This window comes from Trachypithecus francoisi, unplaced genomic scaffold (assembly GCF_009764315.1).
Source record: "Trachypithecus francoisi isolate TF-2019V2 unplaced genomic scaffold, Tfra_2.0 Lachesis_group21, whole genome shotgun sequence".
NCBI lineage: Eukaryota > Metazoa > Chordata > Mammalia > Primates > Cercopithecidae > Trachypithecus > Trachypithecus francoisi.
Window position 1 is genome coordinate 47777034 of NW_022681467.1, and position 24913 is coordinate 47801946.

The 24913-nt window shown below is 47.6% G+C and overlaps 1 protein-coding gene and 1 pseudogene across 2 annotated transcripts in view; both read right to left on the reverse strand.

The window, feature by feature from the left end:
* ZFP64 (ZFP64 zinc finger protein) overlaps positions 1-24913 on the reverse strand; it is a 99467-nt gene that overhangs the window by 5492 nt on the left and 69062 nt on the right. The window contains exons 1-3 of one of the 2 annotated variants that reach the window (XM_033186763.1): positions 16402-16686; positions 9874-10023; positions 8282-8344 (exon numbers count right to left, since the gene is read on the reverse strand). In XM_033186763.1, coding sequence (XP_033042654.1) covers positions 8282-8344; positions 9874-10023; positions 16402-16507 — 319 coding nt within the window. In that variant the 5' untranslated portion in view covers positions 16508-16686. Of the gene's footprint in view, positions 1-8281; positions 8345-9873; positions 10024-16401; positions 16687-24913 lie in introns of those variants that run through there. The other variant, XM_033186762.1, reaches the window with a different exon arrangement.
* Positions 21849-22678, reverse strand: LOC117068940 (annotated as a pseudogene).

Sequence of the window (24913 nt, forward strand, 5' to 3'; positions counted from 1 at the left end):
TTGAATGACAGCTATTGGTGGACATATGCCATCATACATTTGTCCACACCCACAAATGTACAACACCAAGAGTGAAACTTGGCCAGGTGTGATGGCTCACACCTGTAATTCCAGTGCTTTGGGGGGCTGAGGTGGGTGGATCGCTTGAGCCCAGGAGTTCGAGACCGGCCTGGGCAACATGGCAAAACCCTGTCTCTACACAAAATATACAAAATATTAGCTGGGTGTGGTGGTGCATGCCTGTAGTTCCAGTTACTTGGGAGGCAGAGGTGGGACGATCACCTGAGCCCAGGAGGTTGAGGTTGTGAGTGGAGATCATGCCACCGCACTCCAGCCTGGGTGACAGAGCAAGACACCGTCTCAAAAAAAAAAAAAAGTGGACCCTACTGTAAACTATGGTCTTTGGTTGAGAATGTTGTAGCAGTGCAGGTTCATTTATCCTAAAGATGCAAGACTCAAATGTAATATTGGTAATGGGGAAGGCTGTGCATACGGAGAAGCCGGGGGCATATGGGAAATATCTGTATCTTCTGATCTTTAAGTTCACTTTTGCTGTGAACCTAAAACCGCTCTTATAAAATAACAAAACAAAAACAAAAAACCACCTATTAAGAAAAATCTTAGAAATGGAAGATACGTTAAAGAATCTCCCAAAAGGACAACAGGAAAAGATGCCAAAAGCTAAGACACGAAAACTCATTCTAGATGGTCCAGGACAGAACAGAGAAGAATTATTTCCCAACACTAAAGACAATCATGTATCTTATTTAGAAGCAGGGTGGTCCAATTTCAGAACCCTAAGAATGGTGGGATCTGGAAGCTTCCAGAAAGAAAACCACCAGCAAAATGCTCACATCAGCATAAAGCTCCTCAGAACAGTGGATGCCGGCAAGATAGGAACAGGATCTTCAACTTTCTATAGAAACTGTTTTAATAGAATCTTATACTTGAATTAGCATTCAGTGAGAGGAGAAGATAGTTGATATATGACTTGGTATCACACTTAAACAGTGTACACCAGAATAAAAAATAAGGGTGATGGTGAAGGTAAGATGGGAATATGAGAAAATAGTACAATGGAAAAAATATAGCTTTCAGACAAGAGGAAAGCAAGCATCAAAAGACTTGGTTGGGGCAACTGGGCACAGTGGCTCACGCCTGTAATCCCGGCACTTTGGGAAGCCGAGGTGGGTGGATCACCTGAGGTCAGGTGTTCGAGACCAGCCTGGCCAACATGGTGAAACCATCTCTATTAAAAATACAAAAATTAGCTGGGCATGGTAGTGTGCACCTGTAATCCCAGCTACTAGGGAGGCTGAGGCAGGAGAATGGCTTGAACCCAAGAGGAGGAGGCTGCAGTGAGCCAAGATCACGCCACTGCACTCCAGGCTGGGTGACAGAGGGAGACTCCGTCTCAAAAAAAAAAAAAAAAAAAAGACTTGGTTGGGCACAATGGCTCATATCTGTAATCCCAACACTTGAGTCCAGAAGTTCTAGACCAGCCTGGGCAACATAGCGAGACCCTGTCTCTACCAAAAAAAAAAAAAAAAGGATTAGCTAGGTGTGGTGGTATACCCTTGTAGTCCCAGCCACTTGGGAGGCTCAGGTGGGAGGATCACTTGAGCCCAGGAGGTGAGCTCTGATCATACCACTGCACTCTAGCCTAGGCGGCAGAACAAGAACTCGTCTCAATGAAACAAAAAAAACCAAACAGCATAAAATAAAAACCACATCAAATATCAGATAACTAGATGTCAAACTAAATATTATAAACAAAAATGTATTACAGTTCCCTCTTAAAGATCTAAATTATAGGTCAGGTGTTGTGGCTCACACCAGTAATCCCAGCACATTGGGAGGCCGAGGCAGGAGGATTGCTTGAGGCCAGAAGGTTGAGACCAGCCTGGGCAACATAGGGAGAGCTCATCTCTAATAAAAGTATAAAAATATATTTAAGTTAAATTAAGAAAAAAAGCCACAAAATGCTCTGAAGATACATAAATCAAAGTGATAGGAACAGAATAAGAAATTCTAGAAAAATGCTTTAAAAAAGTAGGAATATCAATTTTAGCATCAGGCAAAATAGAAATCATGGTGAAATTCATTAAAAACTTCATACGGATGAGAGAGTTCAGTATGTAGATATAAATCAAACTTTCATGAGTATAACATGGCTTCACAAATGGTTTTTCAAAAATGTCAGCTTAGAAGTTTTAGAATGTCTTTTAGGACAGTTTTTGTCAAAATTAGATTACAAACTCTAGAAACAGATAAGAGTTTCCTATTTCAAAACCTATAGCCGTGGCTGGGCTCGGTGGCTCATGCCTGCAATCCCAGCACTTTGGGAAGCTGAGGCAGGCAGATCACCTGAGCTTGGGAGCTCGAGACCAGCCTGGCCAACATGGAGAAACCCCGTGTCCACTAGAAATACAAAAAAATTAGCTGGACGTGGTGGCAACATGCCTGTAATCCCAGCTACTTGGGAGGCTGAGGCAGGAGAATCGCTTGAACCCAGGAGGTGGAGGTTGCAGTGAGCTGAGATCGCGCCATTGCACTCCGGCCTGGGCAAGAAGTGCGAAACTCCATCTCAAAACAAAACAAAACACAAAACAAACAAAAAGCCTATAGCCTATAATGGCTTTAAAGAAGTTTGTAGACTTAAGTTCATTTTTAACAAAATGCTGAAATCAAGTGCACAGTATGCACTTCAAGAAACCAAAAGACAGAATTGAGGCTATGTACAGTACTTGATCAATAAAGGTAAAAATGGTGCCAAAGAAGGAAGGCTTAGCTCAAAAAGAGAGGATACCAACAGACCAGGGTTCTTAATCTCAACAGTACTGGCAATTCTTTGATGTTTGGTGCTTTCCCCTGCGTTGTAAGATGTTTAGCGGCATCCCTGGCCTCCACCCACCTGATGCCAGTAGAACCCTTCCTTCCCCAGTTGTGACAACCAAAGATGTCTCCAGACATTGTTCCCTTGGGGGGCAAAATTGTACCCGGTTGAAAACCATTCCAATGGACTTCGGAAAAGCAGAAGGGGAATACGGATACACAAAGTCAGTCGTGACTATTAAGCAGAACTTTACCACAATAAATTTAGAAGACTCCATAAGATGAGTGATGGTCCAGGAAGATGTAAAATTACAAAGCCTGGATTAAAAGATCGAAAACAAGGCCAGGCGCCGTAGCTTACACCTGTAATCCCAGCACTTTGGGAGGCCGAGCGGGTAGATCACGAGGTCAGGAGTTCGAGACCAGCCTGACCAAGATGGTGAAACCCCGTCTCTACTAAAAATACAAAAATTAGCCGGGCGTGGTGGTACTTGCCTGTAATCCCAGCTATTCAGGAGGCTGAGGCAGGAGAATCGCTTGCACCTGAGAGACAGAGGTTGCAGTGAGTGAGATCATGCCACCGCACTCCAGCCTGGGCGACAGAGCAAGACTGTGTCCCCCCCCTCAAAAAAAAAAGATCAAAAACAGGCTGGGTGTGGTGGCTCACACCTGTAATCCCAACACTTCGGGAGGCTGAGGCAGGCGGATCAGCCTTGACTTGAGGTCAGGAGTTTGAGACCTGCCTGGCCAACATGGTGAAACAGCGTCTCCATTGTAAAAATACAAAAATTAGCCAGGCATGGTGGTGCATTGCTGTAATCCCATCTACACAGGAGGCTGAGGCACAAGAATCACTTGAACCTGGGAGACAGAGGTTGCAGTGAACCAAGATTGCACCACTGTACTCTAGCCTCGGTAAGAGGAAGACTGTCTCTCAAAAACAAAACAAAACAACCCGAAATGAAACAGATCGGTGACAATGAAGAATTATGTTAAAGATCTACTCTCCAAGGTGAATTGTTTATTGTTCGCAAGTATGTGCTGTAACTTCTGTGGAGAATTATGCTTCGCTGTCCCAGCAGTCTCTGGTTTGGGCATGACATACTCTGGCTAATGAAATATGACAGAAAGTGACAAGAATTGTTGTCAAGGGCCACTGTGTGGTTCCTCACACTTGTTTCTCTTGCCCAAGATACCCTGCAGTGTTCCAAATCAGGAGATTTAACAAATTTTTTTTACAGACAGAGTCTCACTCTGTCGCCCAGGCTGGAGTGCAGTGGCGCAATCTCGGTCCACTGCAACCTGCGCCTCCCAGGTTCAAGCGATTCTCCTGCCTCAGCCTCCCAAGTAGCTGGGATTACAGGCGGCTGCCACCACATCTGGCTAATATTTGTATTTTTACTGGAGATGGGTTTCGCCATGTTGGCCAGACTAGTCTTGAACTCCTGACCTCAGGTGATCCACCTGCCTCGGCCTCCCAAAGTGCTGGGATTACAGGCGTGAGCCACTGTGCTCCACCATCGGGAGATTTTTATCTGGGGTCTGCATGTAAATTTCACAGTCTAAGATCTGATATGGGAAATGATTACATTTTTATCTTCCCTACCTCTAGCTACAGTTTAGCATTGCCTCCAATTATGGATGTAGGCAATAAACTACACTAACAACAGTGCTGAAGACGCTCGTCAATGGACCTGAAATGTGGTCGTACCACATTACACTCACTGTAGTTCTCCAAGTTACCACTTATGCTCACTTCTGCAATTAGGGTAATTAATTTGCTAGCCACTAGGCTCCTGACATTAAATGCAGGTCTCTGGGACGACTGTGCATATTAACCGCCTGGGCTTGGGACTGTCTCATTAAGATGCAGATTCTGATTCAGGAGGTCCGCGGTGCAGCCTGGGTTCCTGCATTTTGATCTACCAAGCTCCCGGCTGATATGGATATTTCTGGTCTTTGTACCAGTTTGGGTAGCAAGGGTTTAAAGTATGAAAATTGCACATTTAACATTGATGATTATATAATAATATGGTTTTTTAAAATGTCATATATCTTATTAGATTTAAAGACATCTTTTTGAGAAGAGTCCATCCAAATTGCCAGCAGTGCATAGCAGAACAAAGGTCAAGAATGCCTTCATCTGGCTGTTCTGGACAGAGGCAGATCTACCAACTGGATCCTGGAGAGAAGACCACAAGGAATGCAGCTGGGGTGACTGTGGGGGACAGTGGCATATACGGAGCAGTCTTCAGTTGTCACTGAGGTTGATATTGCTATCTCAGCCTGATCTATACCTCCTCCTATGCTCCTAAGGATTGGAGCAGAGAGGGGATTGTGTGTACGTTCTACCAAACTTTCAAGGAAAGGTGTTTCTATAGTCAACTGTTTCAGAGCACAAAGATTTTCACTTTATAACAGCTATCTGATAGCAATGCCAAATGAAGAAATGCAAATACAAACATAAATCAATCTTCTTTACAAAGCTAAATAAATGCTACAGGAGCTAGCAATACAGGGCTTGGGGGAACGGTGGCTCACGTCTGTAATCCCAGCACTTTGGAAGGCTGAGGCAGGAGGATCACTTGAGGCCAGGAGTTTGAGACCAGCCTTGACAACACAGACCTCATCACTATAAAATAAAATAAAATTAGCTGGGCATAATGGGGCATGCCTGTAGCCCAGCTACTGGAGAAGCAGAGACATGAGGAGCACTTGAACCTGATCGCACTACTGTGTTCCAGCCTGGGCGACAGAGCAAGACCCTATCTCAAATAAATAAATAAATAAATAAATAAAAAATAAAAAGGAAAACGCAATACATTTGAAATGCAACGACTATTTCCAATTAAACACACACCTCAGAAAACCAATCTCAGAAAGCTAGGAATAAACTGGAATGCCATAAGCGATCTTAACCAAAATCCCAGGGCTTCTAACCCTACAATGATGGCGACCTCAAAGCATGCCCACGATGAGGGAATAAGACAGCTGGTTTGCGTTGACTGCTCCTCTTTAATCTGAACGGAAGCACCAAAGCCAAGGCACACAAAGTACAAAGTCATACACAGAAAACTTATCTGCATATGTTAATTTACTTAGGCAATCCAAAAGAACCACGTTAGAATCATTGCCTCCCACTTATAGCTGGGTCAGAGACACCCTGATCTTTCCCCTCTTCCCTTGGTAACAGAACCTTCTTTGCAGCTGGGCACACGAGCACATAGGAGAAACTTCCTTTTCCCAGCCTTCATTTCCACAGCTGGGGGTGACCATGTGATTAAGTTCTGGCCAAACGGGTGAGCCCCAGCGATGTGCCTTTAAGGTGGCAGGAGGCCATTGTGGAGCAGGCTAATGAGAGCTGCACCCTTGGGATGACAAAGCAACGCAGGAGCCTGGGTCTCTGAAACCTCCAGGCCGGTCCCACACCAGCCTGATCACTTACACCTGGAACATCACGGGCCACAAATAGTCTGGCTTTAAACCACCATTACTTGAGTCCCAGTAGTCACAAAGGATGCGACTTCTGGGTCACGCCCCAAGGGAGGAATACTGTGAGGCTCCCCATGCCTCTTCTCCTACTTTCCATTAGTTAAATTCAGAGAACTAAAGCAGTCACCTTGGGCCAAGAGAAGTGGCCTAACTTTGCTTACACTAGGGAGGTGCGTCTGCTTCCCCCACTCAGGAACAAGGCCTTACCTTATATGTCCTGGATCCCCAGCATCCTCTGCAGTACCTCAAGAAAACATTAATCCAGCCCCTGTACATCTCTTGGGGTCGACCCCAGCACAGGGAACATTCTAGGCCTTTAATTCTTGTGAAGGTTATCTTGTGAATTTTAAGATTTTTGGCCTCCACCCATTGAAGGGCAGTAGCCTAGCCCCAGTTGACAACAAGTGCTCAAGTTGTTTTCAGGATAGAGTCACCCACTCTGAAATTCCTTAAACTGAGCTGCCTCATCTTTCTTCAAAGGGTTCCGGAACCTGCATGCTTTCACTGACATCGTCATCCTGGTAGTCTGTCTTTCAAGGTGAAGATCAAACATTTCCTTGCTAACATGCTTGTCATGATGCACCGTCCCCAGGCAAAAGTGGCCCTCTATTATAATGCCCTCTATTAAATATTACATAGGGCCTCTATTAAAAGTGACCCTCTACTATAATATTACAATGCCCATCTTTCTGGACAGAGACTGCCATCTTTGTGCAAAAATCTCTATCCTCTCAGTGAAGGGGCTCCAGAGGCTCATTTGGGCACATGCTGCTCCTCCTAAAACCATCCCTCATGTCCCCTTGACGCTCAGTATGGCCATGACTAAGTCCCGCTCATGTTCCCCTAGGTCACAAGGGCCGCTGCTTCTGAGTCACAGCCTGAGGGAGGCATGCCGTGGGACCCCTGGCCTGCTTCCGCTGCCCGCTGGCTAAGAGATGCAGAGAACTACAGCACCTGCCTCAGACCCAGAGGCTAAGCCACGTGTCCAGGATGGCAGAGCCATTGGACCAGCTATGGACTATGTGCCTCTGAGGCTGTATTCGAGAAATAAACCAGATTACGTTTAAGCCACTGAGAGTGGTTTCTGAAAGAACAAACCAATATCCTCCCTCAAACACACAAGTATAGGATTTGTACTATACACTAAGGGTTGGTAAAGTGTTTTGTAAAGGACTAGATAATATTTTAGGGAGGAAGGGGCCTGGTGGCTCATGCCTGTAATCCCAGCACTTTAGGAGGCTGAGGCAGGTGGATCACCTGAGGTCAGGAGTTCGAGACCAGCCTGGCCAACATTGCGAAACTCTGTCTCTACTAAAAATAGAAAAATTAGCCGGGCGTGGTGGCAGGCACCTGTAATCCTAGCTATTTCAAAAGGCTGAGGCAGGAGAATCACTTGAACCTGGGAGGCGGGGGTTACAGTGAGCTGAGATTGTGCCACTGCACTCCAGCCTGGGTGACAGAGTGGGACTCTGTCTCAAAAAAAAAAAAAAAAGTATTTTAGGCTTTGTGCACCCTACAGTCCCTGTAGCAACTACCCCCTTGTGAGGCCAGAAAGCTGCAAACAATAAGTAAACAAAGGAGCACGCCAACAGGCTGGAGTTGCCCATGGGCTGCAGTTTGTAGACCCCTGGTATAGATCATGGCACTCCTTTGCTTCAGCACATCTTATTTCTCTTCTCAGCAGCTCGCTGCCCTAAAAGAAAGCACCTTCAAGAAGCCACCTTATTGCTCTTCTAAGATTACTATAGCCACAGGCCTCTGTGTAGCTCATCCTGGCAACCTCTTCATCTTCATCTCATACCCCTTTGTTCCTTCTCCCAAGCCCACCCTACTAGACTGAGTTTCACGAGGCAGATGAGGCAGAAACCGTCCTGTTCATTACTGTGTCCCTAGTGCTTAATTCACATTCACTTCCTATCTTCTTACTGAGCTGTTGAACAGAGTGGATACCTACCCGTATGGATTCTGAGATGGCGGTCCAAGTCTTTCATGCCATGCACAGTTTTGAAGTGGCAACCTACAAAAGAAAAATACAATTTTTTTTTTTTGAGATGGAGCCTTGCTCTGTTGCCCAGGCCAGAGTGCAGTGGCATGATCTTGGCTTACTGCAACCTCCACCTCCTGGGTTCAAGCAATTCTCCTGCTTCAGCCTCCCGAGTAGCTGAGATTATAGGCACCCACCTCCACGCCCGGCTAATTTTAGAATTTTTGGTAGAGATGGGGTTTCACCATGTTGGCCAGGCTGGTCTCGAACTCCTGACCTCAGGTGATCTGCCTGCCCCAGCCTTCCAAAGTGCTGGGATTACAGGTGTGAGCCACCATGCCAGGCCTGAAAAATACAATTCTTTTTTTTTTTTTTTTTGAGACGGAGTCTCGCTCTGTCACCCAGGCTGGAGTGCAGCAGCACGATCTCGACTCACTGCAAGCTCTGCCTCCTGGGTTCATGCCATTCTCCTGCCTCAGCCTCCTGTGGAGCTGGGACTACAGGCGCTCGCCACCACGCCCGGCTAATTTTTTGTATTTTTAGTAGAGACAGGGTTTCACCGTGTTAGCCAGGATGGTCTCGATCTCCTGACCTGGTGATCCGCCCGTCTCGGCCTCCCAAAGTGCTGGGATTACGGGCATGAGCCACTGCGCCCGGCAGGAAAAATACAATTCTTAAAAGAGAACCTCAGTTGAGTGTGGTGGCTCATGCCTGCCATCCCCAAGCTTGGGAGGCCAAGGTGGGAGGATCACTGGAGGCCAGAAGTTTGAGACCAGCCTGGGTAACATAGAGAGACTCTCATCCCCTCCTAAAATGCTGGGATTACAGGCATGAGCCACCAGGCCCATCCTCACTAAAATATTACCTAGTCCTTGACAAAACACTTTGCCAACCCTTAGTCTATAGTACAAATCCTATACTTGTGTGTTTGAGGGAGGATATTGGTTTGTTCTTTCAGAAACCACTCTCAGTGGCTTAAACGTAATCTGGCTTATTTCTCGAATACAGCTTCAGAGGCACGTAACTTTTAAAACAAAAAAGTTAGCCAGACATGGTGGTGCATGCCTGTAGTCCCAACTACTCAGGGGGCCGATGAGGGAAGATCACATGCATCCAGTGAGTTGGAGGCTGCAGTGAGTTATGATCACACCACTATATTCCAGCCTTAACAGAGCAAGACCTTGTCTTGGGAGTCTGAGGCAGGAGAATTGACAGAACCTGAGAGGCGGAGGTTGCGGTGAGCCGAGATCACGCCATTGCACTCCAGCCTGGGCAACGAGAGTGAAACTGTCTCCAAAAAAAAAAAAAAAAAAAAAAAAGGGTCTGTATATGTATAACCTCAGGATGGAAGCTCCTACGAATCCAATGTTCTGGCGAGTCCCACGCTGAGCTCTGGATGCTACAGGACTCTTAGGCCCCCCAGGGAAGGCTGTGTGTGCTGATGCAGATGCTCGCGTGTTATCAGCATGCAAGAGTAACATGAGCAGGCAGCTCGGTCACACCGGGCTTGCATATCAGCACTTGGCTCAGAGGGGGCTCAGCACGCCGGGTTTTATTCTTACCTGGGTAGCAACAGTTGAATGTCCTCTCTCCAAGGGTGGCCATTTGCTCCCTTGCCCCTGAAGGAAGAGTGATGACAGGGGTCTTCTGAGTGTCACTGCTTTCAGTGGAGAGGCAGGCTGCTTTTGGAACATCGTTATCAAGCTCTGAAGCTGAAATTGAGGCATAAGGTTTTGCTTAGTTTTTCAATTATAACCACCATGCTAAGTCTTAGAATACAGTAGGTTTGAGCTTATTTCACCTTCTTTCACCTTTCCAGAAATAATTAAAAACAAAAATGAAAGCCATGTGCCCAGGCGCGGTGGCTCATGCCTGTAATCCCAGCACTTTGGGGGGCCAAGGTGGGTGGATCACGAGCTAAGGAGTTCAAGACTAGCCTAGCCAATATGGTGAAACCCCGTCTCTACTAAAAATACAGAAATTAGCTGGGCGTGGTGGTGTGCGCCTGTAGTCCCAGCTACTCGAGAGGCTGAGGCAGGAGAATCACTGGAACCCGGGAGGCAGATGTTGCAGTGAGCCGAGATCATGCCACTGCACTCCAGCCTGGGTAAAAGAGCAAAACTCTGTCTTAAGGAAAAGAAAGAAAAAAAAAAAAGCCACGTATGCTCTGTCTTGCAAAAGTCCTCTTCCCCTTACTACAGTTTCCAAGAAGTACAGGGGACAGGACACTGTCACATAACAGGGAAACTGGCAAAATCCAAACTAAAAAAACGTAACATATGAGTACTTCTTAAACGTGTGAAGACTAGGTTTTTTTCAAACAATTTCTAATCCATCCCAGGCTGATATTTCTGTAAAATATAATAAACACAAAATAGGAGAGAGTGGAATACGACGAAAACAGCCCAAATATCGTTACATACAGCAAAAAGCTGGATGACATGGCAATATCAAAGTTTTGTTTTTTTTTTTTAAGATGCTTACTCTGGATTTCTGATTTGTTTTGCCTCAGTTCAGCAAAAGGTCAGGGGCCACACATCACTGATCTCCAGGATAAAACAGTTGTTTCAACAAATAACTTGAAAGAAGATGGAAGAGGAGAAAAACCAAAGACCGAGACTTGAGATGGTCGAAAACATTGTGACTCCTGAGTAGAATACGCTGGAAAAGCTGTTTGAGATAGTAAGAAGTGTGCTCACTTGCTGGAGTTTTGCTACAAGCGTTTTATACTTTGGTGTGAAAATGGAATTAGAGCTTTAAAAGCATTCCCCATAGTCTAAGGATGAATGCTGAAACATTTACAAGTTGTATGATATGCGAGTTTTTCTTCAAAAATAATCCAGGGCAGGAGGAGAGCTGGCATAAGGAGAAATGAGATTGGCCACATGTAATTAATGGTTGAAGTGGATCCGTGGGTGAGAATTCACTATATTATTCTATTTTTAGGAAGGTTGAACTATGTGAAATTACCATTTTTGTTAGCCAAGACGGTCAAATAATTTCATGTTTCAATCTAATATGTAGGTTTTAAAATTCCTATAGCAAAGATTAAGTACTCCTAGAAGATTCTGAAATATCTCAAAATAGACTTAAATCTAAAAGGAAAAAAGGTCCTATCAAGGTCTGAAGTTTTGTTTTTGAAATGGAGCCTCACTCTGTGACCCAGACTGGAGTGCAGTATCATGATCTCAGCTCACTGCAACCTCTGCCTCCTGGGTTCAAGCGATTCTCCTGCCTCAAACTCCCAGGTAGCTGGGATTACAGGCGTGCACTACCACGCCTGCCTAACTTTTGTATTTTTAGTAGAGATAAGGTTTCACCATGTTGGCCAAGTTGGTCTCGAACTCCTGACCTCAAGTGATCCCCCACTTCAGCCTCCCAAAGTACTGGGACTATAGTCATGAGCCACTGTGTGCAGCCACCTAAAGTCTTAAAAGATTGACTAGCTTATGAATTATAGGCCAAGATCTGGGACTTTCCCTGTTCCAAGGTTATTATAAGAGGCGGATTTCACTTTATTGAGAGGATTTGTGGGGGTAAAGGAATCTTAGCATGAGAAGCTGTACAGCACTGTGGTGAGGGCTTCGGTTTTAGGCAGAGGGTTTGCTCAGCCATGTGCTGTGCTACTGGAGAGCTACTTAACCTTTCTGAGCTTCAGTTTACTCATTTGCAAAAGGAGACAACATACATGCCTCAGAGCTGCAGAGTTAAACAAGATGAAAAAATGTAAGTTCTCAGTACAGTGCTCAGTCTCAGTAAATACAATTATGTGGCTTCAGATGTCACAAAGTGAGGACTACAGATTTCACATCCTAGCAGTTGTGCTCGAAGCCCCTTAACAAGTGATCTAGTCCAGTGGCTCTCAACTGGGGACCATTCTACCACCAAAGGACACTCAGCAATGCCTGGGAACATTTTCAATTGTCATGTTTGCATGCATGCGTGAGAATGGCATCTAGTGGGTGAAGGCCAGGGATGCTGCTAGACATCCTATAGTGTGCAGGACAGCCCCCACAAGGAAATGATACAATCCCAAAGGTCAATAGGGCTGGGGTTGAGAAAGTCTGCATTAGTCCTACTCCCGATGTTTCTTCCAAGTGTAATCCTGATACTGTCACAATCACCTAGATCATGGGTTCAGTGTAGTTTCCCAGGCCTTACCCTATACTCACTGAAAACTTAGGGCAGGGAGAGGGGTGGTAGTGTGGATCAAGTAAGGATTTGTGATTCCAGGGACTTGCAATTTTTTTTGAGACACGGTCTCGCTGTCACCCAGACTGGAGCACAGTGGCACCAACATGGCTCACTGCAACCTCCACCTTCCAGGCTCAAGCCATCCTCCTACCTCAGCCTCCCAAGTAGCTGGGACCACAGGCATGCACCACCACACCTGGCTAGTTTTTGTTATTTTTTGTAGAGACAGGGTTTTGCCACGTTGCCCACGCTAGTCTCGAACCCTGAGCTCAAGCAATCTGCCCACCTTAACCACCGAAAGTGCTGGGATTACAGGCATGAGCCACCATACCTGGCCTCAGGGACTTGCATTTTTGAAGCTCTTGCCAGAGGATTCTGCTGTATTACTTGCAAGTCCTCGACTCAAAGGGCGGTCCCTAGAGCACCAGCATCACCTGAGAGCTTGTTAAAAATGCAGAGTCTCGGCCGGGTGCAGTGGCTCACACCTGTAATCCTACCACTTTGGGAGGCCAAGGCGGGCAGATCACGAGGAGATCAAGACCATCCTGGCTAACACGGTGAAACCCGTCTCTACTAAAAATACAAAAAAAAAAAAAAAAAAAATTAGCCAGGCGTGGTGGCGTGCACCTGTAATCCCAGCTACTCAGGAGACTGAGGTAGAAGAATCGCTTGAATCTGGGAGGCAGAGGTTGCAGTGAGCCCAGATCGTGCCACTGCACTCTAGCCTGGTGTGAGACTCCATCTCAAAAAAAAAAAAAAAAAAAAAAAAAAAGCAGCAGAGTCTCAGGCCTACAGAACCAATCTACACTTTAGCCAGATCCCTAGGTGATTCCTGAGCACAACACATTGCGATTTGAGAAGCACAGCTCACAGCCAGTGGTTCTCAGACATGAGCATGTATCAGAATTGCCTAGAAGGCTGCTTAAAACACAGGTGGCATAGGCTCCCCCTCCGGAGTTCCTGATTGAGTAGGTATGGGGTGGAGCCAGTGATTTTTCACTTCTGACAAGTTCCCAATTGATGCCGATGCTGGTCTGGGAACCATACTTTTAAGACTCTTACTCTGAGCAAGAAACTGGCTCAGATGCTCAAGGTTGCAGGACTGGAAGTTTTCAGCTCATTGGAACCCACACTTGCCAGATCTGCAACCCATCCTATGGCCCTCAGGGGAAGACACAAAGCCTCATTGCTTAGCAACTCAAATACTAGAAGAGAAAACCATGAAACTCGAGGGTTTTAATTTCCAGTCAAGCAAGACTGGAAACAAATCTAAGTGAGGTATGTATAACACAGTGGTTTGGGGGAACAGACTGGGAAACCAGCTGGTAAGTCTCAAGTTTTACCATTTATCGGCTGTGTCCCCCTGGATAAGATACTCAACTTCCCTGTTCCTCAGTTTCCACATCTGTGAAATGGGTATTATGGCCATCTCATTAGCTTAGATGAAGTTCTTTAGTATGTTTAAGAGAACCTCGTGTATTAAAGTCAATACTGTATAAATGCTATTAGTGTTAGTCACTGATATACACACATAAGATTCTACCAGATTCTCAGAGGGAGAAAAACGCGTTTTCAATGGAAACTAGAAAATAAGAGGTGGGTTAAAGGATGACCTAGATAGAGCCTCTGATGAGGAGGTGTGAGGAACCTCAGATTTTATTTACATTTAGACATTCAGGAAACCAAGGGCGGGCCGAAGCCCACTCTCCTGGGAAAGGTGCAGCTGGGGGAGGTTCTCGGCCTCTCGAAGTGGGGGTAGGCCACATCTGACAATTAGAACCCAGCTACTCGGGAGGCTGAGGCAGGAGAATGGAGTAAACCCGGGAGGCGGAGCTTGCAGTGAGCCGAGATCCGGCCACTGCACTCCAGCCCGGGCGACAGAGCGAGACTCCATCTCAAAAAAAAAAAAAAAAACCAGGTGAGCAGGGCGAGGGTTTTAATCCCTGGGGAAACGGATGATGTTCCCTCAGTAAGGTTCCTCTGGCCCCTCCGTCATTTTACTGCTGGTGACAGGAAGTCTACTAGTTACTTTCCATTTTATTTTCCTCCAAAAGCTACTTGAGTTGCAAAGACACTTGCACATTAAGAGTGGCCCAACCTTAGTAAAAAATGTACTCCCTTGCCAGTGTGGCAGACCAAAGATGCTAGGATAAAACGTCAGTTGGAAGACGGCTTTTTCTCCGAAGTGGTGGCTGAGGTTGAGGCACACTACTGGGCCGGCAGAGTCCGCGTTCTGTTCCCACAGAAGGCACCTCAGTACTCCAGGAGGCACAACACCCTCCCCATGCCCGAAACACTGGGTGCGGCTCCAGAAGGCGCCTCGCAGCGCCGGCTGCAGGAATCCAAAGTAGCTCAGTGAACTGGCTTTCCACCCCAGCCTGGGGTTATTCAGCAACTCTCTTCTATAAACACCTCCCACAAAGACTCAGCATCCCCAGTACCTCCCCAGCTTCCCCTAGGTGCAGAGATCAGCAAGAGCCCCGCCCTTCTCCCCAGGGGGGCGGATCCGGTAAGTCTCACCTGTCTATCTCCGTCCCAGGCCTCGGGCACAAGGGTGGTTATACTATTCTGGTTAGGGTAGCTCCACCCGGACAAGCTTTACTTTAACATATAAGCTATTAGTTTAGTGGAGCCTTCATTAAACTACTCCCCTCCACCACCTCCTCGGGAAGGTGTGGTCAAAGGCCACCAGACCGACTGTAGTGGAAGTTGATGCGGAAGTTGGAAAGCCCGCGTCTCTGGAGGGGTGAGCCTCCCCGGAGAGGGGACCCCGACATCCTCCTTTCCGCGCCAGGAAAGAGCGGGGGAGAAGAGGAAGTCCAGTTACAACTCCTTTCGTCACCCTCTTAAGGGAAAGGTACCGGCTAACCACGGGGAGCTGGTAGCCGAAGAGAAAGTAGGAACCTGCAATCTCGATCTAAGCTCAAAATAAGCAAAAAGGGAAGCGCCTTAGAAATGCAGATTCCCCAGCCCCACCCCCGAGATTCCAATGGAGGCGGGGCACGGGCGGGGGCGAGGGGGTCCCTAATGTGGGGGAGGAATTCGGCGAGCGAGAAAAGGTCCCCTCCCGTAGGCTCTTCTGAAGCGGAGGATCCCGGGAGGAGAAATGCTGCCCAGGGGGCTTAGGGTAGCCGAGGATCTCCTTGCTACATCCTGTGTCCACGTGGCAGCCGAGGAGGGGGTGTGGGAGCCGCCTGTTAAGTGAGACAGTATCACTGCTCTATCCCCACCACGGCTCCCACTTCGCTCACATAAAATGCAGAGCTCTTATCGGGGCTCATGGCCGCCCCCCACCCCCCACCACCTGCCCCCATCACCTCTCGGGACTCCCGTGACCTCTCCGGCTACAGCAGCGCTGACGCCCTGGGCCCCTGCGCTTGTGTTCCCTCGGCCTGGAATGCTCTTCCCCCGGGTACCTGCACGGCTCGCTCCCTCCCATCCTTCTGGTCTTCGCTCGAACATCCACTCCTCGGTGAGGCCTTTCCTGGACAATGCATTTGAAACGTAACCCCAGGGCAAGGAGCCACCTTTCAGGCGCGCAGCCGAAGCCTAGTGCCAAGGGGGCCGGGGACTCGGGTGCCCGCGCACCCCGAAAACAGCCTCTGAGGGGTCCTCTGAGCATCCTTCCAGCGTGTTTGGGAGGCAAACTCGTTGACTAGCTCTTGAGAGGAGTGGCCAGAGGAATCCAGGCGAGGAAGGGGACCAGTTGACTCCAGGAGGATGTCATGTACAAAGGCGGGGCGCGGGGACGCCCAGGTCCGAGTCCCTGGACTCTGCGCCGGACGCTTCGCCCGCCCTTTCAGGCCCCCTGCCCGGTCCTCGTACCCGCGCGGGTCCGGAGAACCTCTGAGCACCAGCCCCCAGCCCCCGGGCGGGACTCCAGCAGCCCTACTCACCCGGCTCCCCTGCCACCTGCGGGGCCACCTCCTCACATTCCCGGCGCGCAGGGCAAGGCTCCTCGGAGTTGAGGTGCTGGGGCTTGGCCTGCTTGCGCCGCGACATGGCGCGAGGACGGGGCTCCCCGCGCGTCCCTAGGAGTGGCCTACTTCACACAACGAATTCCCGGAGTTCGGAAATTACCCCCCTTCGGCTGGAACGCGCATGTCCCGGCAATTCTGCTCATCAGCCGAGCAGGGCGATTTATCAAGAGTCCTGACGGCTGATTGGCCTGGAGCCAAGACCCCAGGAGTCCGGTGAACTTGTGGTCCGTGCCCGGGCAGCCCGCGCCACCTGGGAGCTCGTTAGAAATGCAGACTCTCGGGCTCTTCCCCAGACCCGCTGAATCAGAATCTGCATTTTAACAAGATCCCCAGGTGATTCGCATGCACATTAAAGTTTGAGAAACCGTGTCTGCATTTTAACGAGATCCCCAGGTGATTCGTTGGCCCATTAAAATTTCAGAAGCGCAGCTCTCCTCCAACTTTAATGTGCGCACGAGTCGCTGGGGATCTCGTTAAAATGCAGATTCTGACTCAGTGGGTCTGGGGTGGGGCCTGAGCTCCTGTATTTCTAACGAGCTCCCAGGTGAGGCTGTGGCTGCAGCGCTGCACAGGCTGCGCTTTTAGATTCGGACTTAATTGGTCTGGGCTGGGACCTGGGCATTGGGATATATATTTTTTAAAAGCCGTCTCCCTCCCTCACCACCCCCCATCACACACAGGTTTTTCTGATGTGCATCCAAGCTGAGAAGCACGACCTCCACTCCTGGCTCTCAACCCTGGCTGCATACCCAAATTTAAATTTTAAAAGAGTTGGAGACACTCTGGTGTCTCCCTCCAACTGCAGAGAGAACATGTTCCTAGAGGACCCGGTTAAAAATGCAGATTCCGAAAGTTCTGGATTCAGGTGGCCGAGGCCAGGAATGTGTGTTTTTATACAGCACGTGCCCGCTCCCGCCCCGTGACTCGGGCGCACTGGGTCTTGGACCACACAGGAGGGCTTTTGGGGCCAACCCGACGCTGGCCCCACCCGGCAGGTGACGGAGGCGTGGTCCTCGGGGGGTTGAGCTAATTAGCGTTCGTGCTCAGACTGGCTGGGGCCTCGATGAGACCCGAGGGAGACCCCTCCTTGCGCCGCGTAAATGATATCCAACGGGGAGTAAGAGAAGCCACCTACATACCCCAGGTGTTTACTTTCCTCAAATTGGGGAGTTACTTAAGACAGGGTTGTAGGCCGGGCGCGGTGGCTCAAGCCTGTAATCCCAGCACTTTGGGAGGCCGAGACGGGCGGATCACGAGGTCAGGAGATCGTAGACCATCCTGGCTAACATGGTGAAACCCCGTCTCTACTAAAAATACAAAAACTAGCCGGGCGAGGTGGCAGGCGCCTGTAGTCCCAGCTACTTGGGAGGCTGAGGCAGGAGAATGGCGTAAACCCGGGAGGTGGAGCTTGCAGTGAGCTGAGATCCGGCCACTGCACTCCAGTCCGGGAGACAAAGCGAGACTCCGCCTCAAAAAAAAAAAAAAAAAAAAAAAAAAAAGACAGGGTTGTTGCCCCAAGCTTGCCCGAACCTGAGAATCACGTGGGGGCCCTTGTTTCAAAAAAGACCCAGCCTGGCTCTGCTCCGAGTTTTGGGGGCGGGGCCTGAGAATCTGTATTTTTAACAGCGCAGCGTATGAGTTTTACGGGGTGGTCCTGGGGGGTTAGCAGCATCTGTAACGAGCCTTCTATGAGGTTACCGTTGGCGAACCCGGGGCAGGGCCTGCGAGAACACATTTTTTGCTTGATTGTTTCCATTTCTCAAATGCTGACCTGTTTTCCTCAAACTTCCCTTTGATTTTCAGGTTGTGAATGGACTTAGGGATATTTGTGTAATGCCGGGTGAAGTCATGTCAGGTTACATTTCCGAGACTTAAACTTTTTAAAAAACACAACGCTTCAAGTCTTCTTTGGGATGTGTGTGTAGTTACACGTATCTGTAAAGACATTTGAAAATATATACACGTGGCCGGGTGTGGTGGCTCATGCCTGTAATCCCAGCACTTTGGGAGGCCGAGGTGGGCGGATCACATGAGGTCAGGAGTTCTAGACCAGCCTGGTCAACATGATTAAACCTTGTCTCTACTAAAAATACAAAAAATTAGCTGGGCGTGGGGGTGGACACCTGTAATCCCAGCTCCTGGGGAAGCTGAGGCAGGAGAATCACTTGAACCCGGAGGTGGAGCCGAGATCGCACCACTGCACTCCAGCCTGGGTAACAGAGTGAGACTCCACCTCAAAAAAAAGAAAAAGAAAGAAAAAAAAAATATATATATATATACACACACATACACACACACACTCATGTTTATCATGTCTCCTTTTGAGGAGACTGGATAAACAGTGGTTGCCTCTGGGGAAGTTGAAGAGGGAAGTTGAAGAGTTGAATCAATCATTGGTACATGAGGCATTATTAGTGCCCTATTGTTAGTCTACACTTGTACGCCTGCCTACCTTTTTTAGGCTGCTTGCTTGCACCCCTGTTTATTATGACATAATAAGTACCAGGGAACCTACTGCCCCAAAGTAGGACCTTAACCACAACCTACATCTCTCTTTATGTGGCTCCTGATGTCTCCTCCCCTCCTCTGCCCTACAACTGAATAACCATCAGCCTGACTCCTACAGATCTCATTCATTTGCTTTTTCTCTTTAGCAAGTTTTATTTTACCTACATGTATTCCTTAAAAAAATACAATTCTAATATTTAAAGAATATAAAAGGGTATATAATCTTCCAAGAATAACTTTTTTCACTTAATATTATTTTGCTAAGATCATCCAAATTGCTGTCATTGTTTATTGATTTTGACTGCTCTGTAAATATTCCACTGTGTGAAAATGCCAGTTTCATCACCTGCTCTCCTGTTGATGGGCACATGGGCCTTTGCCAGGTCTTTGCCATTGTGAACAGTGCTGCTTTGATCTTTCTAAAAAGTGTCAGCGTTTCTCCTGAGTGAATATATACCTTGGGGTAGTATAAGAGATAATGCCAAAATGATTGTATTAACTTATACTTCCCCAGCAAGGTATAAGAAATAACATAGGTCAGACTCAGTGGCTCATGCCTGTAGTTCTAGAACTTTGGAAAGTTGAGGTTGGTGGGTCACTTGAGCTAAGGAGTTTGAGACCAGCCTGGGTGACATGGCAAAACTCTGTCTCTATAAAAAATATACAAAAATTAGCTGGGTGGGTGACACATCTGTGGTCCCAGCTACTCTGGAAACTGAGGCAGGACGAAGCTGAGCCTTGGAGGCTGAGGCAGTGGGCCACGTTTGTGCCACTGCACTCCAGCCTGGGCAACAGAGTAAGAACCTGTCTTGAAAACAAACACAAAAAACCCAAAATGTGAAGCCCATTCTTTCTCACACTCAGGATTATAAAATGTCTTGATTTTTGCCAACTGTATTGACATAAAGTGGGGTCTCAGTAGAGTCTTGACTTGCATTTTCCATGTCGGTATACTTACAACCAAAAGCAAACTGAAAATTGTAAATGTGTTCCACAAATACAATGACAACTGATAGTCTTATTTTTGAAAAAAATTGTTTTTAGTCTTTTGCAAAACATCCAATCAGAGTTCTAGTCCTAAATTAAGGTTTTTTTGTTTTGTTTTTTTGAGACGAAGTTTCACTCTTGTTGCCCAGGCTGGAGTGCAATGGTGTGATCTCAGCTCACTGCAACCTCCACTTCCCAGTTTTAAGCAATTCTCCTTTCTTAGCTTCCCGAGTAGCTGGGATTACAGATGTCCACCACGACGCCTGACTAATTTTTTGTATTTTTAGTAGAGATGGGTTTTCACCTTGTTGGCTAGGCTGGTCTCAAACTCCTGGCCTCAAGCAATCCATCCGCCGTGGCCTCCCAAAGTGTTGGGATTACAGGCATGAGCCACTGTGCTGGGCCACCATGTTTGGTTTTGGTTTTAATGGCTTTATTTCAAGGCTTAAAATTTAAAATCTGAAAACAAAAAAATCTTACAGGGTCTACAGATGCAAATGAAAGCAAAGTATCATTGGCTATGCATAATCAGTCATGATTCTCCTCTTTCAATCCCATTTGCCAATTACACAGGTTGACTATTCTGTTGAAATCCAGCTAGTAAATTTTCATCTTCCCTCATAATCAGGAGCTTCTGCAAATTAAAGTGAAGAAGACACATCACTATATTGTACCTGGAACAAATGGATTTCAAACCCAGGGAAGCTCTTTTTTTTAAAAGATGTTTAAACAGGCTGGAAAAATCTGCTGGCTGAGTGCAGCAGCTTATGCCTGTAATCCCAGCATTTGGGAGGCCAAGGCGGATGGATCACCTGAGGTCACGAGTTGGAGACCAGCTTGGCCAACATGTCAAACCCCGTCTCTACTAAAAATAACAAAAATTAGGCCGGGCGCGGTGGCTCAAGCCTGTAATCCCAGCATTTTGGGAGGCCGAGGCGGGCGGATCACAAGGTCAGGAGATCGAGACCATCCTGGCTAACACGGTGAAACCCCGTCTCTACTAAAAAGTACAAAAAACTAGCCGGGCGAGGTCGTGGGCGCCTGTAGTCCCAGCTACTCAGGAGGCTGAGGCAGGAGAATGGCGTGAACCCGGGAGGCGGAGCTTGCAGTGAGCCGAGATCCGGCCACTGCACTCCAGCCTGGGTGACAGAGCAAGACTCCATCTCAAAAAAAAAAAAAAAAAAAAAAAATTAGCTGGATGTGGTGGCACATGCCTGTAATCCCAGCTACATGGGAGGCTGAGGCTGGAGAATCACTTGAACTCAGGAGGCAGAGGTTGCAGGGAGCCAAGACTGTGTCACTGCACTCCAGCCTGGGCGACAGAGCGAAACTCCGCCTAAAAAAAAAACAAAATCTGTTGCTAAGTTTAAACACATAGATTGAGGTTCTCATAGGTGACTTTTCATTGTTTTCAGCAACAATATCACATAACAAGGGAATCATGACCAAACATGCATTTAAAAGTACTTTCTCCATAGGATGTTTCTGTTGAAAACTAGTTACTTCCTCATTCTTCATATATCGCCTTTGTCCGGATTTCTTTTTTTTTTTTTTTTTTCCACTTAAGCAAAACACTGAAACTTTAATTGAACCAGAATTACACCTGTCAAAGATCCGGGCGGTATACTCCTAACTCTTCTCTATAGCACCAGTTCCTTGTGAGAGGTTATTTCATCAGCCACCTGAGTAAGTGCTCCAGCTATCCCCAGATCAGCTAGAGACATCCCAAGCATGGCCATGTCAGCATCAATGTCCAGGCATACTCAGGGTTCAGAATCGTGGGTTAGTACCACTTTTCCCACCACCCCCCTCTATTCCACAAAAGACTCACAGCCAGCAGGTTAACTCTTCCCTCCCCACCCCTACCAAACCCTGGAAAACCATAAAGAGCCTTCTTTATGCGTTCTCAGCCCACTTCTTTATGCGTTCTCAGCCCACTTCTTCTGGAAGGCAGTTAGGATGTTTAAGGTCTTCTGGAACTCCTCCTTCTTCCAGTCACTCAACTTGTTCTTCTCAATCAGCCTGGAGATCCATGTCATCTCTGATGCTGGGAAGTCCTCCCCTAGGTCTAAGATTTTCCCTATGATCTTCAGGTGTTGCTTGGCCCAGTTCTTCTCAGTCTCCCTCACACTTGAGAGGTGGTCCTGCCCCTGTTTCAAGAGGGCCTGGCGGGCCTCCACTCCAGAGGCCCTGACCAACTCTCCGGCCAGGGCGTCGTATGCAGGCAGGCCACCAGGCCACCAGGCATCCCTAGATAGACGCCTTTCCCCTTCAGCCGGCGCTGAATGGCTCCAACCTTAACTGCCCCAGTACACGGGACTGGGTTCTCCTCCCAGAAGAGGTAGAAGACCGGGTAGCTCTCCTTGTGCAGCTTGTATTTCTCACTCAGCTCCATGTTCAGCTTGTCACCATAATCTGAGATCCCCCTCTCTGCCACCAAGAGATCATCGCTGGAAGCCGAGTTTTCAGGAAGACGCCTGAACTCATCCTGCTTCTCACCATAGCGGTACTGGGTGTCGAACTTCACCAAGACGAATCAGCTTTTGGGAATGACCTTGTAGAAAGTGACCGTATCCAGGGGGAAGGGCGCCCTTGGTGTGCAAGCCGCTGCCGCCATGCGGACGGAGAGGAGCAGGAAGCCCAGGAGAAGGGGAAGCAGCGGGGAGAGAGACGCGGAGTGGGGCACGGCGGCAGCCATATCGCCGGGTTCCGCAACGGGGAGGTGGGGAAACCGTAGTGGAGAACGGCCCAAGTCAGCGGTCAATTTTTTTTTTTTTTTTTTTTTTTTTTTTGAGACAGAGTCTCGCTCTGTCGCCCAGGCTGGAGTGCAATGGTGCGATCTTGGCTCATCGCAACCTCCGCCTCCCGGGTTCAAGCGATTCTCCTGCCTCAGCCTCCTGAGTAGCTAGGATTATAGGCATGTGCCACCACGCCTGGCTAATTTTGTATTTTTAGTAGAGATGGGTTTCTCCATGTTGGTCAGGCTGATCTTAAACTCCCAACCTCAGGTGATCCGCCTGCCTCGGCCTCCCAAAGTGCTGGGATTACAGGCGTGAGGCACCTTGCCCAGCCTGCAGTTTTTGTTTGTTTGTTTTTTTAATAGTTGTTAGGTAATCCCCTTTATTCACACAGAAAATTAATAAATTTTCAAACATTGTTGCTTTGTAGAAGAAAAATGGAGAATATCTGTAATTCTCACAACTCTTAAGTATTTTGCCAAGAGATAAACAGCATACTTCTGAATTATACAACAGATTCTCCTGGTCACTCTACCTCTCTTTACAAACATAAAGATTCCAGAGGCAGGATAATGTAGTAACTAAGAGCACAGTCTGGAGCCAACCAGAGTTAGAATCCTGGCTCTGGCTGGGCACGGTGGCTCACACCTGTAATCCCAGCACTTTGGGAGGCCGAGGAGGGTGCATCACTTGAAGTCAGAAGTTTGAGACCAGCCTGGACAATCTGGTGAAACCCCATCTCTACTAAAAATACAAAAAATTAGCTGGGCATGGTGGCCAGCACCTGTAATTCAGCTACTCAGGAGGCTGAGGCACGAGAATCGCTTGAACCCAAGAGGCAGAGGTTGCAGTGAGCCAAAATCGTGCCACTGCACTCCAGCCTGGGCAACAGAGCAAGACTCCATCTCAAAAAAAAAAAAAAAAAAAAAAAAAATCCCTGCTCCTCGCTCTGGCTCTGTTCACATCCCACCTGCGTGATCTCGACAAAGCTGTTCTGTGTCCCATTTTTCTCATTATAAAATGGCAATGCCAAGGGTGGGTTGAGGATTAGAGAATTTATATATGTAAACGGGTACAGAACAACATCTAGTATGTAAATACTACTCTAAGTGTTAACAGTTGGTATGAAAATGGGGTAAGAGTTATAGTTATCTATGAAAGTAGCACTCATCTGTCATTGGTTATTCCATTTAGGCACAGTTACTGTTTTACATGGAAATAGATTTGAAGCAAACAAGCACGTGTAACCTTATTCCATTCTTCTGAGTTGCAGAATTCCCATGCTTTCACAGTTTCAATCCACATATTAAATGAGGAAAGCTTACTCTTCTTTTTAAAGAGAAAGAGATAATAACAAAGTATCAATACAATGTCGTTTCTGATTGTCCTGGGCCTCTGGGGATGTGGGCACCCTGGTTGTGTTCTCCTACCTTTTTGTTGTTGTTGTTGTTGTTGTTGGGACAGGGTCTTTCTCTGTTCCCCAGGCTGGAGTACAGTGGCGTGATCTTGGTTCACTGCAGTCTCAACTTCCAGGTCTCAAGTGATCCTCCCACCTTAGCCTCTCCAGTGGCTGGGACTACAGGCACATGCCACCACACCCAGGCTAATTTTTTTTTTTTTTTTTTGTAGAGAATGTGTTTCACCATGTTGCCCAGGCTGGTCTTGAACTCCTGGGCTCAAGTGATCCTCCCACCTTGGCCTCCCAAAGTACTGGGATTACAAGTGCAAGCCACCATGCCTGGCTGGGTTCTCCTTCCTAAGCATCCTCATTAAAGTTGTATCATTAATACTACCATTCTCTACTGTGAATACCAGAATGAACAAATAAATGTTTATCCAGGCACAAATGATTCCCCAAAGGGGTATAAAACTAGACAGGAGGCCGGGTGCAGTGACTCACGCATGTAATCCCAGCATTTTGGGAGGCTGAGGTGGGAGGATCATGAGGTCAGGAGATCCAGACCATCCCGGCTAACACGGTGAAACCCCGTCTCTACTAAAAATACAAAAAATTAGCTGGGCGTGGTGGCGGGCGCCTGTAGTCCCAGCTACTTGGGAGGCTGAGGCAGGAGAATGGCGTGAATCCAGGGAGCGGAGCTTGCAGTGAGCCGAGAATGTGCCCCTGTACTCCAGCCTGGGAGACAGAGCAAGACTCTGTCTCAAAAAAAAAAAAAAAAAAAAAAAAAACTAGACAG